Source organism: Rhinolophus ferrumequinum, chromosome 9 (genome assembly GCF_004115265.2).
Source record: "Rhinolophus ferrumequinum isolate MPI-CBG mRhiFer1 chromosome 9, mRhiFer1_v1.p, whole genome shotgun sequence".
Lineage (NCBI taxonomy): Eukaryota > Metazoa > Chordata > Mammalia > Chiroptera > Rhinolophidae > Rhinolophus > Rhinolophus ferrumequinum.
This window is the reverse complement of record NC_046292.1, coordinates 64,410,276-64,428,669: the sequence shown is the minus strand read 5'-3', so window position 1 is coordinate 64,428,669 and position 18,394 is coordinate 64,410,276. Positions and strand designations below refer to the sequence as shown.

The following is an 18,394-nucleotide window of genomic DNA, read 5'->3' as shown; positions in this document are numbered from 1 at the left end:
AGTGTATAAATGAACCTATTGTCACATCCTGTCCAGTAATTGATTTGATCAGAGTTTTAAAATTTTTGTCAATTTGATGACTCTGTATTTTTATTGTGGTTTTTAACTTGCAGTTGTCGGATTCCTAATGAGACTGAGCACCTTTCAGATATTTTACTGGCCATTTGAGTTTTCAGTTTTGTGGAATGCCTGTTCAAGTCTTTTGCTCATCTTTTCATTGGTCAACGTTTTCCTACTGATTTGTAGGAATTCTTTGTGTTTCTTGGATGCCAGTTGTAATAATAGTTTCTTTGTGTTGTAAATACCTTCTTCCATTCCGTAGCTTGTTTTTTCACTCTATGTAGTGTCTTTTGGTGAACAGATGGTCTTACTTTTAATGTTGGCAATTGTGTCATTTGTTTCCTATACATAGTTAGTAGTTTTATGTATTTATAAAGAAAATTTCCCTACCTTGACGTTATAAAGCTGTTCTCTCATACTTATTTTCTAAAAGGTTTTTAGTGTTGCATCTCACATTTATGTCTGTAAACTACCTGGAATTGATTTTTGTGTGTCATGTGAAGTGGAGGTCCCATTTAATTCTCCATATGGATAATCCACTTTTCCTGGCACCATTTACTGAAAAGTTCATCCTTTCACTATTGCTCTGTAGGGCCATCTTTGTCACATATGAAGCATCCATATGTGCTTGGGTCAGTTTCTGGACTGTTTGTTCATTCTGATGGCCTACTTGTCTATCCACACCAATACTGCACTCTGAATTATTGTTTTTTTTTTAACTAAAACTTGCTATCATAGAGTAAATCCTCCCACTTTGTTCCTTTTCTAGAGTATGTGTATATTCTATTTCCTAGATAGAGTATGGGTATGTCTCTTTGTAAATCTATACAAATAGGAAGAATCAGCCTGTTGATTCTACAGTTCCCCCTCTTCTGACTTGGGAGTTTTGATTGGGGTTGCATTTATTGTTTAGAATAATTTGGGTAGTTGGACTTCTTTATAGCATTGAATCTTTAAACCCTTGGCTGTGTTGTATCTCTGCATTTATTTGGGTCTTCTTTAATCTCTGTCTATAATTTTCTCAGTGGCGGCCTTGCACATTTTTTGTTAGATTTATTCCTAGGTGCTTTATTTTTTCATGCTATTTTTAAAAGCAATTTCTTTTAATTTTTTATTATCTCTTTGCTGGTATTTAGGAATGAGATTTTTGTTGTTTATTTTACAGTGAGCAACCATATTCAAATCTATCCCAGTACCTTATCTATATAGACTCTTTAGATTTTCTCTATAAGCGGTTATTCACAATTTGTTTCTATCCTTGTTCTTTTAATATCTCTCTCTCTCTCTCTCTCTCTCTCTCTCTCTCTCTCTCTCTCTCTCTCTCTCTCTTTCTCTTTCTCTTTCTGTCTCTGTCTGCCTTATTGGAATAGCTAGGTCTTCCAATTCAATGTCAAATACTAGTGATTATAGATATTTAAGTTGTAAGTCCCAAGTCCACCCCTAGGTTTGATGATTTTTGCTAGAAGGATTCACAGAACTCAGCGTACAGTTGTACTCATGGCTATAAATTTGAAAGGGTACAGAGCAAACTTAGCAAAAGGAAAAAGCATACAGGTTAAAGTCTGGAGGAATTCAGCTGAAGGCTTCCAAGAGTCATCTCCTGTTGGAGTCACACAGTACACAGTTAATTCCTCTGGCAATGAGTTGTGATAACACGTGCGAAGTACTGTCTACCAGGGAAGGCTATTAGCAGCGCTGCCCAAGGTTTTTACTGGGGGCAGGTCGCAGAAGCACCCTCTGCCTAGCATGTGCCAAATCCCTGACTCCCAGAAGGACATGAGATAAAACCACATTGTTTATACAAACAATTTAGGCACAGTGAACCACTCTTATCATTTTAGGAAAAGTTTTATGTCAGTGTAGGGAACCATTTACCAGTCATTCAAATTCCCAGACACCAGTGAAGGGCCATCCCTGTAAGCAGAATTTTCTAAGGAGAACAGCCTCTAGCCTGCTATGTTAACTCTTCTGTACATCTTTATTATGTAAATCCTGATCATAGAGGGAAAAGATTTCACCATGATGTTTGCTCTTAAATTTTTTGTGGATATAATTTATCTAGATTAAAGTTCTCTTCTACTTCACTAACAGATTTCTGTCATGAATGGTTGTATTGATATTATCAAAATGCTTTTTTTGTATTTGATTTATTTCATTTTTCAACCTGTAATCTAATAATATGAATAATCTCAATTGATTTTCTATTTTAAACTAAATTTACATGGTGTATTATTATCATAACAAAGCGTGCTTTTTATACTTTGAAGAATTCAGTTGTCTTATATGTGTGTGTACTCATTATCCATTCAGTCATTTTGTATTTTTGTTCATGAGTGAGATTGACCTTTAATTTTCCTTTTTTTGGTATCTGAGGTTTCCGTATCAATATAATTATAGTTTCACAAAATTATTTGGGAATGTTTCCATTTTGTTCTTGGATTCATTGAATTATTGAAATGTATTATTGGGATTTTTCTTCCTTTAAAGTTTGGTAAAATGTGTCAGTGAACCAATATGGGCTTAAGAGTTTGAGCCAATGAGGTATGTTCTTTATCATTATGGGACTGGTCATTGTTGGTAGATTACATTTTCTAAGAATTTGTCCATTTGACCTAAACTTTCAAATTTATTGGCATAAATTTCTTCAAAACATTTTCTTTACATGTCTGTAGGAGTTGTAGTCACTTCATTTGTGATACTGGTTATTTCTGTCTCTTTTTTCCTATGATCAGTTGCTAATTGTGTATTTCTTTTCTATTTTGTTAATATGTCCTCTAGACTTTTATTACATCCTTTTTTATTTTTAGCCTAATTGCATTGTAGTCAGAGAACATATTCTTTCTGAGCTCATTCCTTTAAAAATCCATTAACACTGGTGTTTATGGCTCAGCATATGGTCATGTTTTGAATGTTCTGTTTGCTGGAAAATAGAAAGTATTCTGCAGTTGCTGAATATAGTATTCTGTGTATTCCTTTTAGATCAGGTTTATTAATTATGTTCAAATTATTTAATGATACTGATATTTTTTTTTAAGCAGTTACAGAGAGAAGCAGGTTAACATTCCCAATAGATAAAAATCAAAAGGATTTGTATGTTTCCCCTTAGGGTTCAGTTAGTTTTGTTTTATGTAATTCTAAGGCTAAATTATTTGATGCATACATCAGGAAATATATCTTCTTGATGTATTTAACTTTGGGGCATTATGAAGTGACCCTTTTTGTCTAGCTTTTTGTGTACTTTGTCTAATATTAATAAAACTATATCAGTCCTTTGCTTGGTATTGTACACTGTATTTTTTTTTCCTTACTTTTACTGTAGGACTTTCTGTATCCTTATGTTCTGGTTATGTCTTTTCTAAGTACCATGTAATTGGGTTCCAGTTTTTCTCAAGTCTGCCAACTATAACATTTAACTGAATCAATAAGTGAATTTATATTTTGATAAAGTTACCTGTATATTTGATTTTAATTGTGTCATTTTATTTGTGCTATTTGTCCCCTTTGCTTTGGTTGTTATTTTTTGTTTGTTTGTTTTTTCTTCTCTTTTGGACACTTTTTTTTTAATTATTTGAATTTTACTCTTTATTGGTTTCGAAGCTGTACACCCTTTTTCTATCCTTTCCTTGGTTAAGACATTGCAGCCTGCATGCTTAATTTACCAGTACCTAAAGTTAATCAGTAACTTAACCCTGTATCTAGGCAATGCCAGGACCTTAGAACAGGAGTTGGCAAACATTTTCTGTAAACGATCAGATAGTAAATATTTTTTCCAAACGGTATGGTCTCTGTCACAGTTACTCAACTCTGCCATTGTAGCAGGAAAGCAGCTGTAAACAATTCATAAACAAATGGGTGGGGCTGTATTTAAAAAAAAACAACAACAACTTTATAAAAATAAGCAACAAGTAGGGTTTGGCCCTGATTTGCTAGCAGTTACTTTAGAACTTAAATTCCATCTAACCCTCTATTAACTTTTCTTTTGTTTTCATGTGTTTAAATTGTCTTTTAAAAAATTTTCATACAATAATTATTGTCTTATTCAATCAATCTTTATTTTGGTTTATCTTCGTATTTCCCATTTTTGTTGCTCTTTATTCCTTCAGTCATCATCTTAGACTTTCCATCTGAGAGATCAGTTTCTGCTTCAAGTACATCCATTAGAATATCTGTTAGAGAGGGTTTGCTGGTTGCCAACTCTTAGATTACTGTATTGGTTTTTGTTTGAATTTTTATTTCATCTTTCCTCTTAAATGATATTTTTTTGTAGAATTCTGAGTTCAGAATTATTTTTCCATTGTCGATAGCTTCCATTGTTATTGCTGTAAAGTCATCTGTCATTTTTAACTGCCTTTAAAATCTTTTTTCTCTGGCTGCATTCTTTTATCTTTAGTAGGCTGCATTTTTACTGTAATGTAAAAATGCAAATTTATTTTTATTTATCTTACTTGAGAATTGTTAGGTTTCTTGAAACTGTGGAGTATTTTTCATTAGTTCTGGGAAATTATTGGCCCTTTTCTATAAAAATGGTACCTCTGCCTTATTCTTTCTCTCTTCAGAAACTACCATTAAATGTAGCTTAGGTCTTCTCCCTGCATCTTACCTGTCTTTTAACATGTCTTCTGATTTTTTTTTCATCATTCTTATTTCTGTATTGCATTCTAGAAATTTTCTAGTTTTGTTTTTTTACTTCTTTTAAAAATATGCAGTTACTTTTTATAGTTTCTTTTCACTGCAGATATTTTCAAGCTTTTTTTTTATTCCTTTGAATTTTGCAGAGCTGTTCTATAATCTGTGTATGATTCTTTTAAGTTTTTGAATAATGGGGAACTCTCAGCTACTGCTGTGTGTCTCTTTGGGTTCCTGCTCACTGAGCCTTGTTTTCTTGTTTACTTTTTATTGAGTACTGCTTTTTTTTTCCTTTCTTAAAATATTACGTATTTGTGACAATTTTTTGAAGACAGAACAAACAGTCCTTTTATTCTACCAGGTACCTGGGAACATTGCAAATCTGGACCTATCTGAAACCAATTTGAAAGTTTAAGATTCCCTCAATTACACAAGCAAGGCAAATCATTTCAAATCTGAGCAAGGGCTGGCCCGTGACCACAACTTCTAATGGATTTTTCTTCTTTTTTTGCCTCCTGTTGCCATTAGACTAATACAAATGTCCCAGCATGCTTTGGGGTAGAGTTTATTGCTGGTTTACCTTTATGCTGAGGGTGTATTATTCTGTGACTCAGCTTCATTTGAGGAGGGGTTCCTAGATTACTGGGTCTTGACTCTGACCCTCTTGCTGAGGAGGCTGTTGAAAGGGGAAGCCTATATTTGCCAGAATGAGCAAAAGTGGCTTCATTATTTTGCTTACCTTCCTCTGAGTTTTTCACTTTTCATTAAATATTGACCTGTATTTTCCTGTTTCTGTCAGTTCTTCAATGCTTTTAAGGTGATTTTAAAATATATTTTATTACATATATGTATTTCCCGCATCATCTGGCATTCTTAGATGTTTTCATTGGGAAGGTTAGTCCTTATAATCACTGCCATTACTGGAACTAAAGTCCCTTAAGTTTTAAAATTACATGTAATTTCTTAAATCATTTTTATACTTAGCCAGCGATAGTTGGCCCTTTCTTTCTCTTGGCGTATGACTTGATTGTCTCAACTCTTTGCATTGCAAATTCTAGATCCCCATTCACTTAACCCAAAAACTTGCATTTATACTTGGCGATTTCTTTGAGTCATCTTTCTTCTTCTTTGATGATACTACTTCATTCACTACTCCCTGGAGTTGACTAGTTCAGCTCAACCAACCCAGGTGGACAGTGAAATAACCCAGATCAGAGTCAGACGTTCTCATATCCCATTTTGTACAGCCTGCAAAAGTAGCTACTTTAAGTTAGACCTTGTGCTTAGACAGTGCCATGATTCCTCCCAAGTGAGCTACCTGTCGTGTGTGTGTGTGTGTGTGTGTGTGTGTGTGTGTGTGTGTGTGTGTGTAGCTATGGTATAAAACCATCAGTAAAAGAGAAGGAACTGAATAGGTAATCCTTTTGATTGCCAAATGACCTGCATTTTTTAAAATCCCCATGATATCCTTCTTTTGGCTTATAGAATGTATGGTTAAAAGCATAGATTCTGGAATTACACAGATCTGGGTTTGAATACAGTCTCTGCCTCTCAGAAATAGTTGTATAATGTTGGCATCTCACTAATTCTCATTGCTAAAGTGGAGTAATAATAGTACCTGTTACATACTGTTGTGAGGAGTAAATGACATTGCTGCTTAGCAGTTTTTAAAACATACGAGTTAAGTACTAGATAAATCTTTATTATATTTTGAGCCTTATTTTATTCACTTTTGAAATTTAAGGCATTTTAAAATTAATATGTCTTTTTGTTTTTGGTTGTTAGATGTACTTTATGAAAAATCGTGCCCGAAGGCAAGGAATTAACTTAAAACTTCTACCCAATGGATTCACCAAGAGGAAAGAAAATTCAACATTTTTCGATAAGAAGTAAGTTTTTGTAACTTCTTCCTTAGTATATCAGGTGTTCTGATTTGATCAGCAACATCTTTTAAGGTTTGGTTTGCTATAGAGCATTGCTTCCCAAAATGTGGTCTGTGAGCTGTTTGTTATTGGTCTATGACAAGTAACTATACAAATTGAAAAGAAGCATTTAGAAACTTAAGCCAATTTTATGTCACGTGATTCTAATAAAAATTTGGGCTTGCAGTGTGTGCAAGTGTCTGTCTCTGAGACGTAAGATATCATGGGAGTATTTCAGAGGCTTCAGGGACAAAGTGATGAATCAAAGCCAGACCCCTGCACAGTTTTCACTGGAGTGGCTCGGCTCTTTATAATCCTTTCTAATTTGGGGTTCCGAATAAGATTACATGGGAAAGCCAGTGATGAGGAATAACGAGACTTAGGAAACTTTTACTCTGTAGTGAATCTGTGATACTACAATAGAGATTAGTTTGCTGTTTTCTGAAAGTTCTGTGTCAAAAATTCCCCATTAGTATAGAGGGTAACAGGATTCCAAAGTACTGTAAGCAGCCCATTAAATTATTGGATGATACCTTTCAAAAGTCAAAATTCTGGATTTAGATCAAAGTAAACTAAATGAGTCCCTTCCTCTGCAGTCTCTTAGTATGTGTGAGACCTTATGAAAATCACTTCCTTTCTCTGAGCCTCATCTGTGTGACGTGGGGGTTGTACTAGGTGACTCTAAGGTTCCCTTCCAATTTTACTGCTCCATAAATGAAAAAGACAGAACCATCAGAATTACCATTATTCTAATAAGCCTTGCACCTTTTCAAAAGATGTGATATTATTAGATGGTATTATCCATTTTTTTACGTTTCAAGAATATAAATATTTATAAATTCAAGAATACAAATATTTGCTTTTCCTTTTTCCTGGTTGGCTTCCAAAAGTAAGCTAATGCCTTCCATTTATCAAATATCACATGATTCCTTTGTGCATTTTGAAACTGACGTTTGGAAATTGACATAATTTGTTGACATTTAAGGTAACTGGTTTGTGCCTTCTCAAATATAAAATGTATTCCTGTTTTATGAAGGAAACCATTTAGAATGATTGTCATCAGATCTTAGTACTAGAAAGCATATAGCCTCAAATGTAAAAGTTTAAGTTCATAGATACATGAATATATGTAGGAAGTTTTTTCTTTTTCTTTTTTCAAGAATATTACATTTAGTATATTTTGTAGGTATACAACCCAATTTATATTCTGTTATTTTGGAAAATCTCAGACCTCCGAAAGGGCAAATCATAGTCTTCTTGTATTATGCCTTTTGCTCATGAATTTACAATGATTTGGGGTTGGTTTTCTTACATTTTTACTATTTTGCCATGCAGAGATTAGCAACATAATACACAATAGGTTTTAGAGTCACTTTCTTAGTTTCTTTCACATCTGTAAAATGGAGCTGGTAAAGATAGCTACTATGTATGGTTGTGACTATTAGCGTATTAATTCACCTAGACACTAACTGGAGTATAGGAAGAAATCAGTATATAGTAGCAATTATAAAAATAATACACCTCATCATAAAAAAAGAAAGTTTAAATGAAAAATAGCACCTGTAATTTCACTATGTAGAGATGACCACTGATAACATTTCATGTTTCCTTCTGGTCATGGTTTCTTCTTTATTCAATTAATATAGTAAAACATAATAGTAAATACTTATTTAGAAGTATAAGAAGCTACATGACTTTCCTCAAGTTAGCCATTATTAATTTTTTTCCCTTTTAACAATATATTATGGACCTCTTTCCTTGTTAATGCAAATCTGCCTCATTATTTTTAAGTAGTTTACTCCAACTGTGACTTAACATATAATGCTGTAATAGATATCCTTGAACAAATCGTTCTGTGTGCTTACATGACCTTTTCTGTAGTATTAGTTCCTAGAAAGCAGAATTACTGGCTCAGAGACTACATGCATTTAAACTTTTGAGAGAATATTCAAATTGTCCTCCCCCAAAAAGTACCACATTATACCTTCATCAAAATAAGTATGAGTATTTTAGTTATACGTGCACTTTAATTGAATATTATTAAACTTTTTTGGATATTTAATTATTAGAGAGGCTGAGCTCTTAAATTTTTATTTATTTTAAATGGGTCTGTTTCTATCTCATCTTGGTCTGTTACATACATTTGAATATTTTCATAACTCTCACCTTTAATTTTGTTTTCCAATCATTTTTGATATACTTCACATAGTTGTAAAACCAATCTCTATAACATAGAGATAGTAAAAAGGGAGTGGTTAAGAGCACAAACTGGAGCCGGGCTGCCTGGCTTCAAATATCTCTGATTAGCCTCTTCCTAGGTATGTGATCTTAAGCTAAGCCACCCGACTACTTTGTGCCTCAGTTTCCTCATGTATAGAGTAGGACTAGTAATAAGTTAGGATTAAACCAGTGTTCATTTCCATTTGTAGTACTACATGAGAATGTCTTTTTAAACATCTCACTAGCACTGAGTTGTCTGTTTAAAAAAAAAAATGTTGATTTTAAATGTTGAAATAATATTTTGTTTTAATTTGCTTTTATTTAATTGCTACTGAGATATGGAATACTTGCCCACATGTTTCAGAGTGATGACTTAAAATTTAAGTAAAACTTTTGACTTTAATCCAATCTGCTAAGTTAAGGTGATCGGTCATTCATAGAACCATTCTGGGAGTCAGTGCAGTGAAAAAAATAAATCTATGTAACTGAATTTTTCCATTTGTTCCTAGTTACATGGTCCATTATATTTTTAAATGAAAAATGATTTTGCTACTAACTGAATTTAATGTCTGTATTCAGATTTGGATGAATAATAAAGGATTAACATGAGTTCCCAGATAGTTGAAAGCTATTCTTAAAGAATATTGCTGGTTAGTCAGCTTGGAAATAAATCTTGTTAATGACAGTATTTTGTTCATTCTTGTTCAGCATTTTCATCAGTGATTTAGGTCTTGATGTCTTATCTTGGCACTGTTGACATTTTGAACCAGAGAATTCTTTGTTGTGGAAGGTGGTCTTGTGCATTTTAGGATGTTTAGCAGCATGCTTGGCCTCTACCCACTAGATGTTAGTAACACACACACACACCCTCTGTTGTGACAAAAAAAAAATGTCTCCAGTCATTGCCAGATGGTCCCTGGGATGGAGGCAGGAGGGGAGAGGAAAAATCACCCTTATTTTAGAACCACTGATGTAGATATATACCGAAGACATACTTACTGAACTTAATGCATGGCAGAATCAGGATTACAGAAAATTTTCATTGCTAAATGGTGGTATATAAGTAGCAACAAATAAATAAGGTCCTGTCTTTAGGGGAAGAACATGAAAAAAGATACACAGAAGTACCTTTGTTGGGATACCTGTGTTTTCTCAGACATTCATATGAAAATAAGGTTTTAGGTGATGTTATTTACCGGGAGGAGGGGAAAAGTCAAGACTAAATCTTTTCAAAGAATTATTTTCACCACTGTTCTCTTTTCTGTTTTTAATGCTTTCTTGTTTTGAATTCTTTTTTCAACTTTAAGAAGTGGTTAAGGCTTTGACCTAGATAAACCTGAATTTGCATATTGTCTCTGCCACTTGATACACATTAGGTAAACTTGGGCAAGATGGAGCATACTGGGATATTGAGAGGATTAAATGAAATAATACCTAAAGTAAATAATATACCATGACAATTAAACGTCTGCATTTTCTTATCTGAAATCCTTGGGGATATAGTACATTTACAGTATTACATTCACCCCTAGTAGGTCTGCAGCAGCATTGCATAGTCAGAGAATACTATTTCTACAGTGAAACCGTCAAATGTTCACATTATAATGGGTAAATAATGACTGGCTCAATCATAAAAAAATTTTTAATTTCAGAGGTTTTGAGATTTGGGAATTGTTGATATGAGATTTTGGTTCTGTACTAAAATTAATGAACTCGTTTAAAATTAAATGTTCAAATGGTAAGTTTTGAACAATCTGAGTGAAGTATTCTTTGTGGTGTTTTGTAACTTTTCTATAAAGTTTGAAATGATTTCAAAATAAAAAGGGTTTTAAAAAACTTAAATACCCCCATATGAAATGTGACTAATGTGTCATTGTGCCTGAATTACATCTGTAGAACTCTCAGCAGGTAAAGTAGAAGCAGACACAATAGGTGCCTTAGAAGCATATGTTTATTCTAACTCTAGCATTCTTTATGGCAGGAATTGTTGGCCAGTATGGCTCTGAATCTCTTAAAATTGTATACAAATTATGTGATGTGTGAATTTTTCTAAGAATAGGAACTGTAATTTTCATTTTATAGTCAAAGTGGGATGTAACACTAACCAGTTTGTGAGGTCAAAAATGTAGTGTTGAATAGCAATGAATTTTAGAATGAATTTAAATGAATTTTAGGTCAATTTGCAGGAAAATCACAATGGATAGCTTTAATGAACGAAGAAAAGTTAAGCGATGCTTTTATTAAAAATAAGTTGAGCCAAAGCAAGACTGACATTCTCTGTTAAAAAGAGGAGCTTGACAAGGAAATGTGTCCAATAGGAGGTTCCCCTACTTATTTTGGAGCAGATCCCAAACTACGTTAAAATAGTGACTCTTTCAGAGGCAACTGCTTTACCTCATCTCTTTGTAGGACATATAACTACGTTCACTTTTACCCAATGCTAATCAAAACCTGTTGAAAGAAATATGAAAGACCTGTATGAAGAAAACTTAGTCTACTGAATGACTTAAAAGATTGGATCAAATGGAAAAAAGTACCTTGTTTTTGGAGATTCAGTATTATGGAAATAACATTTATTTCTTAAATGAATGATCTTTAAATCTGATGTGATCCTAATCAAAATACTAATGGGATGTTGTTGGTTTTGATTTGGTAATGTTTTTTTTGAGGAGAAGGAAAGGTTTTATGATACAATGATTGAAGTTCATTTTGAAGAATAAATATGGGGAAAATCTGAAAACTGGTAATGAGACTGAACTCATTGGAATTTATGGAATTCTAATAAAATTTTATGGTGTTGACATAGAAATATATGGTTACCTTAGACTGTAGACAATAGACACAAGGATATTTGGTCCTCTGTTATATGATCAAGATAGCATTTCCAGTTAATACAAATAATACTTATTCTATAAATGGCATTATGACAGCTTGCCATTTGGTGGGAAAAAGCTGTATCTTTTACTGGAACTTCCAGGTGTATCACAATCTTAAACATAAAATGAAATAAAAAAATACTGGAGTGGTTTTATAATCTTGAAGGGAGGAAACATCCCATCCAAAGCCAAAAAGTAAAACAAAACAAAACAAATTTACATATTTTAAATTGTATGGCAATAAAAAACGATAATGACGTCAAAAGATTGACTGGACAAAAAAATCTATATGATACATTTACATATATATCTTTCTATTACCATCTAGTATTATTCTTTGCCCCTTTTTCTTACTAAGTTGCTAGTCTCTTTTCTTACTTAATGCATAAGCATTCTTTGTCATATATGAATAATACTAGATGGTAATAGAAAGATATATATGTAAATGTATCATGGAAAGATATATACATACTCAATATATGGTTGGTAAGCATATATTAATAATATATAATGAAGGTATGGGTTAGCCAGGCCATTTTCCTCTTCTACTGTTCTTGAGAATATCAATTAGTAGTCATTTTTAGGAGGCAATTTGGTAGTATTTCTCAAAATCTTATCTATGCCTACTCAAGGAATTTAGCCCAAAAGTGTATCAGTACATTTCACAGACATATACATATATCTGTTACAGCATTGTTTTTAATAGTGTAGAAACTGTCAAAAACCTCAAGTATCCATCAGTATGGGTCTGAGTTAAATTAATGATAGTACTTTCATGCAGTGGAATTTTATGCAGCCATTAAATAAAAACAGAATTAGATGTAGAAGTACTGTCATGGAATGACATCCATGATAATGTTCAGTGGAAAAAAAATGCTGTTGTTTGAACAATTGTCTAAAATGGAGCTCACTTTTTCTATTGATGAAGCTCACTTTTTCTATTGGCATAAAATTTACATGCAATGAAATGCACAAATCGTAAGTGTACATTTGTTGAGTCTTGACAAATGTGTATACCTGTAGAACGCAGTCCCTATTAATACAGAGTGTGCCAAATAAAATGTATAAACATTTTAAGAAAGGAAAAAAACTATTAAAATTGTAATACTCAATATATACCGATAACAAAAGATGAATACAAGTCACATTTGACTTCTGCAATTACAAGAGGTGCTCAAAGTGGTTACCATTATTTAGCGTCCAGACACTTCTGATTATGGCGAACTACTGCTTGAGTAACGTTGACCAAAGTGTCCTCATGCGTATATTTTTTGGTACCCCCATATCTACCACATTACCATCACCCCAGAAAACTTCTTCCTAATCAGCTCATCTCCCTCCCCAAAGAAAGCAATTCTAATTTTGTTCCCCTGAAGATGTTGCCTGTTTTAATATTCATATATGTGGAATCATATAGCTTATCTTTACTTTTGAATGATAGTTGAGACGAATATGAAGTATCTTAAGTTGACATTTATTTTAGTCCTTCATTTGTTTATTCCACTGTCTTCTCACTATTTTATATAGTCTTTTTCCCTCTCTCTTTCAATTGCTTTTAAGATATTTATTTTGTCTTTGGAGTTCTGCATTTTCACTGTTATGTGTATCTTCAAGTAATATCTGTTTATTTATCTTCCTAGGGATTTATTGTGCTTTCTGAATATGACAGATCTGGAAAATTCTAATGCATTATCTTAATCTCTTATTTCCTTGTCTTTGCTACATTCGAGGTAATTTACTCAGTTATATCACCCAAGTTATTTTCTCTCCTCAGCTGTGTCTACTTATTCCTATCTTTAGCCCATTCACTGAGTGTTTTCTGTTGTTTGTTTCAGTTATGTTTATTATTTCCAGAAGTTCTGTTTCTTTTCCAAATTTATCTAGTCTTTTAGACAGAATTGTATTCCTTTCTCATGTTTTAAGCTCCCTTTTGTTAACTAATGTAGGATATTATCTGTGTAAGTAATTACAGTATGTGAGGTTTCTGGAAGTCTATTCACTGCTGCCTGCTGTTTCTGTTGACTCTTGACTATGGTGGCTTGTTTCCTTGTTTTTTTCCTAAAATGTAATTGTGAACTCAAGTTCCTGTAGAAGGTGGTACACATTTGCTTATGCCAAATACTCTGTGGCACCAATCCAGAACTCTAATTTCTTAGAAGACTAATACTAATAGTAATAATCTGAACCCCAAACCCATTTGAGGGAGCTGCAGTTGAGCATTCTCAGTTGAAACCTTTCTCTCTAACCCTTCCGTCTCTTTCTCTCCCAAGAGCCCAAGCTGAGGTTGACAACTTTCTTTATTGTCTCCCTTTGCTAGTGGGCAGGATTTTTCTGGTTCACCCTTTCACTGATTTTATGCCGTGATCTCAGTTTGAGGTCCCTAGTTTATGTGGTCCCAAGATCTTGTCTCATGTCACCCAGTAGCTGCTGAAACACAAAGCTCTTGGTTATCAAGTTTGGCAGAGGCCTCCAGAGCATGCGTATCTTCAGCATTCCACTGTGGTTTTCGGTATGTTTGTCTATTTCTCCAGGATTTCCTGCTGTATGCCATTGGGAGGGTTTGCAGATTATCTTCTCTAGCATATTGCCTTATTGTTTAAAATAAGCACTGGCTCCAGTACAAAAGTACAATCATTAGTGGGAAAGAAGTGGATCAGGAAGGCATGATAATTACGATTCACCCTGCAATTCTCCCTGGAATGTGTTTGATAGCTATAACCATATATATGGAAAATGAACTATGTGCAGAGATATTCAGTACAACATTGTTTATAGCAGTAAGAGTAGTATGAATCTAAATATTCATCAATAGTGGCCTGCCTAAATAAATTACGGTATACTTTTACAATGGAAAAAGAATGAAATAGCTCTAAATATACTAATATGGAATGACTGCCAGAAGTATTAACTGAATAAAGATAGAAGCAGAATTATCGTTATATGCTGTTGTGTGAAAAATAAAGTTTTTATACATATATGCTTATATTATAAACTGGTAACAGTGGTTATCTTAAGGGAGGGAAATTGGCTAGAGAGGGACAGAGATGAGAATTATATACCCTTCTGTATCTTTCTGAATTTTAGACCATGTGCATGTAATGCTTATTTTAAGAATAAATAAATTAACTTTTTAATAATGATTTAAAAAGACATTGATAGATGTGGGCAGGACCATTGATAGATGTGGGCAGGACATTTTGAGTTATAAATATAATCTTTGCCAAGTATTCTGATGCTATCATATGAAATTCCATGTTTTTATCCATGGCTGCCACACTTTTTCAGTTGTCTTTTAGTGTTTTGCTACGGAAGCCATGGATATCAAACCTGGAGACTATATGGTCATGCTTAGATAATATGTCTCATTTGGATGTGTAAGTTCCTCATTTTATTTTCCTGACTCTTTGAGTCTGAGGATTCAGCAGTGAGGTGGGGAATGCACTTTGACTTGTCAATTGGAAAAAAGATTTGGACTGAGATCCCTCCCCAAGAAGATCTTTAGCTTAACTCCAGGCTTGGACTAGAGCTAACCACCCATTCCCCAGAAATGGACCCAACTTTTGACATTCTCCCCCCACTTTGTTTCCACCTCCCTCAACCCTCAGTTCTAAGCAGCCCAGTCCTTCTTACCATTCCTTTACTGCTATCAGCTTAGAACTGAGTTTTAAACTTCCTTTTGACCCAGGGTTTTTAGCTCTCTGTCTGTGGGTCTCTGTTGGACTTCAATATTAAGGAAGTAGAAGTGTGCTCATCATTAACCAAAAGTGTAAATTAATAGTTGGGCTCCGGTCCTGTTTTAGAAGCTAGCCACTAGATGTCTCTCTTGTAAAGAAATAACCCAGATTCAAAAAATTACATTTTGTTCTTTGGATAAAATTACAGCATTCTAATTATATTGCAGTGATATACTCATCCACCTCTGCATTAATGTCAGTAGCACTTTTTTCCTGAAACAATTATGTGGTGATACACTTCTTAAAGCACAGGTTTCTGTTTTTGTTTTTGTTTTGTTTTTGTTCTTTTCATGGTAAGTTATATAGGTTTGTACTTTGCTGCAAACTGACTTTAGAAAAGAGAGAGCAAAAGAAAGTGAAATGATGGGTTTAGAGGTTATGGTCACGGGCGGACAAGTGGATTTTGCTGTGATCTTTGAGGGATTACATAATAGGTGCTCAGTATAAACTTGTTAACTAATTGAAAACGTTTAGCTCTCCGGTTTCTGTGCCATAACGGCTTTGATATAGTTTGATGGAATAATTTCAGAACAACAGCAGGGACTTAGCACAACAGTGCGAAAGAATAGAAACCTCATGGTTCCCCAATCAGGCTTTTCCTTGCTGGGACAATGTACAGTGGTAAGGAAAGGCAGTTCCTATGCTGTAGCTCCCAGAGCGTGTGCCTTTCCACAGCAGCAGTTAGCCAGCATTCATGAAAACGGAAAACCAGACTCTCAGACAGGTTCACTTACGGAAGTCCTTCCCTAGTCCTCCACGTCTGCTCCTTCATGACATTCCTCTGGAATGTGTCTCTTTCCATTTCCTTCACGGCAGCATTTGTCAGCTGTGTTCTACCACGCAGGCCCATCTTGTCTCACCCTGGACCCTTGGGGACCTTTTGAATGCTCTCCCTGCTTCAGTGTCTCCTCACCTCAGTCCGTCTTAGACACTGCTGCCGGACACAGCCTTCTAAAAGCTGTCGTTACGGTGATGGTCACCTGCTCGTATTCCGTTAATGCTTCTGTGCCCGCTGGAGTTATTAGCACAAGTGCCTTCACGGGCCAAAGGCAGAATTGCCAGTAGGTGAAATGTGTCACCTCATCTCCGGGCCTTCGACTGTCTAAAGCTCTCCAGTGTTGAGTCCCGTTCCATGGCCTGAAATTAACTCCCTTTTCTTATCCCTCTTCCCCATTTGGAATTACTACTTCTCATTAAGCAAAATAACGTAAGTCTTCCTTAGTGCATTTGCTTTTTAACAGAGGAATAATAATGTAGTTAACAATTCTTGAGTGTTTATTTTGTGTTAAACATGACAAAATTTAATTTAACCATGTGTAAGGGAGTTTTCTTGGCCGGTTACTTAACCCGCTGTACCCATTGTCTTATTTGTAGGGTGACGACAGTAACAGTGCCCGTTTTGTGTAGTAAGCGGTTTTCACTCCAGTCTAGAGTGCACACCGGAACGACCCGGAGCAATTTCAAAATGCAGGGGCCTGGGCTCATCAACAGAATTGCTAGTTCATTGAGCCTAGAGTAGAGCGAGCTTAGGCATCTTTCTTTTTAAAAAGCACTAGACGAGGCTATGCATGTGTGGGAGAAAAAGGTATATGGGAAATCTCTCTACCTTCCTGTTGATTTTGCTGTGAACCTAACGGTGCTCTAAAACAAAAAGAAAATGTCTTTAATTTTTTAAAAAAACAGTACCAGATGATTCTCTGTTTACCTCTACCTTTGAAACCACTGACCTATATGCCAGTAAGTCATTGTCCCTTTTCTTAAGTAGTTCAGTCACTTCCCACTGAAGACAAATCAGTAACTCTTACACCTCTGTAGTCAGTGCTTTGTGGCGTGTTGGTGGAGCGCTGAGGGAGCACAGTGGAGGGCTCACTGCCCCAGCCTTGGGGTGTTACTACTGAGAGCTGGGGACTGGAGAGACCTCCCAGAGAAGGCAGAATTCAAGCAGATTTTTGAAGGACAAGAAGGAGTTTTTAAGTCTGGGTTTTAATCCAGACAGAAAGGAAGGATGGCGTGGTGAGAATACCAGATGCAAAAGGATAGAGGAGCAAAGTTACAACAATATAACCGGTTTGATGTGTCTAGAAACTAGGGTGGGAGTTGCTAAATAGTAGGGAATGAGGCTGGAGACAGCTCCACTGGGGCTGGGCCTTGCAGGACCTTTCTCATATATGCCATGCCAGGGAGTTTTTAGGTAGAGGCACTTCTGAGCAGAAAAGTTTCCTGTTCCTATGAGGGATCCATACTAAATATGGATCTTCATAATTTGTCCCCACCTGATTTCCTCATGTACTCAACTAAATGTACCCAAGCCGGTCACCATTCTTAATCCTAGGATATCTTCCCCTGCCCTGTTTCCTAGTCATCTGTGACAGTTCACAGGGTAGCTCATCTTCCCCATTATTTCTTCTTTGTCAGAGTTCCTACAGTACATATTTTCTCCACAGTTAATATGAAACAGATGCCGGTGTTTAGTGCAGGTATTCAGCTTTTGGTATGCACGTATCGGCTCTACTTTCTGCATTCTGATGTTTCTTAGTAGGGGCTCTACTGGCATTTTGAACAGGACAGTTTTTTGTTATGTGCGACTTTCCCAGACGTTGAGGAAGGTTAGCACTTCTGGCCCCTGTCCACCAAATATCTAAAGTGCTCCCCAGTTTTGAAATAATCAGAACTGCCCAGCCATTTCCAAATGCCCTTACCGCCCAGGTTAGTACCATTCCCAGTTGAGAACTGCTTTATTAACCTCAAGTATTACTAAATTATTTGAAGCAAATATACTTTTTCATTTCGATCTTCCCCTACTACATCCATTTTCTTAATGTACTGTCTACTACAGCCAATACCACATACTTAACCTATTTCCTATTATTATCATGTTGTGGTGAAACTGATTTTTAAAAGAGCAGAACACAGTATTTAACTGGAACTTTTCAGAGTATTTTCATAGTGGTGTGAG

The 18,394-nt window shown here is 35.0% G+C and overlaps 1 protein-coding gene across 2 annotated transcripts in view; it reads left to right on the top strand.

The window, feature by feature from the left end:
- ZNHIT6 (zinc finger HIT-type containing 6) overlaps positions 1-18,394 on the top strand; it is a 60,821-nt gene that overhangs the window by 4,223 nt on the left and 38,204 nt on the right. For both annotated transcript variants that reach the window (XR_004423972.1, XM_033115997.1), the window contains exon 5: positions 6,472-6,575. Coding sequence is in view for 1 of the 2 variants with exons in the window: in XM_033115997.1 (XP_032971888.1) it covers positions 6,472-6,575 (104 nt within the window). In the remaining variant the exon portion in view is untranslated. The remainder of the gene's footprint in view (positions 1-6,471; positions 6,576-18,394) is intronic.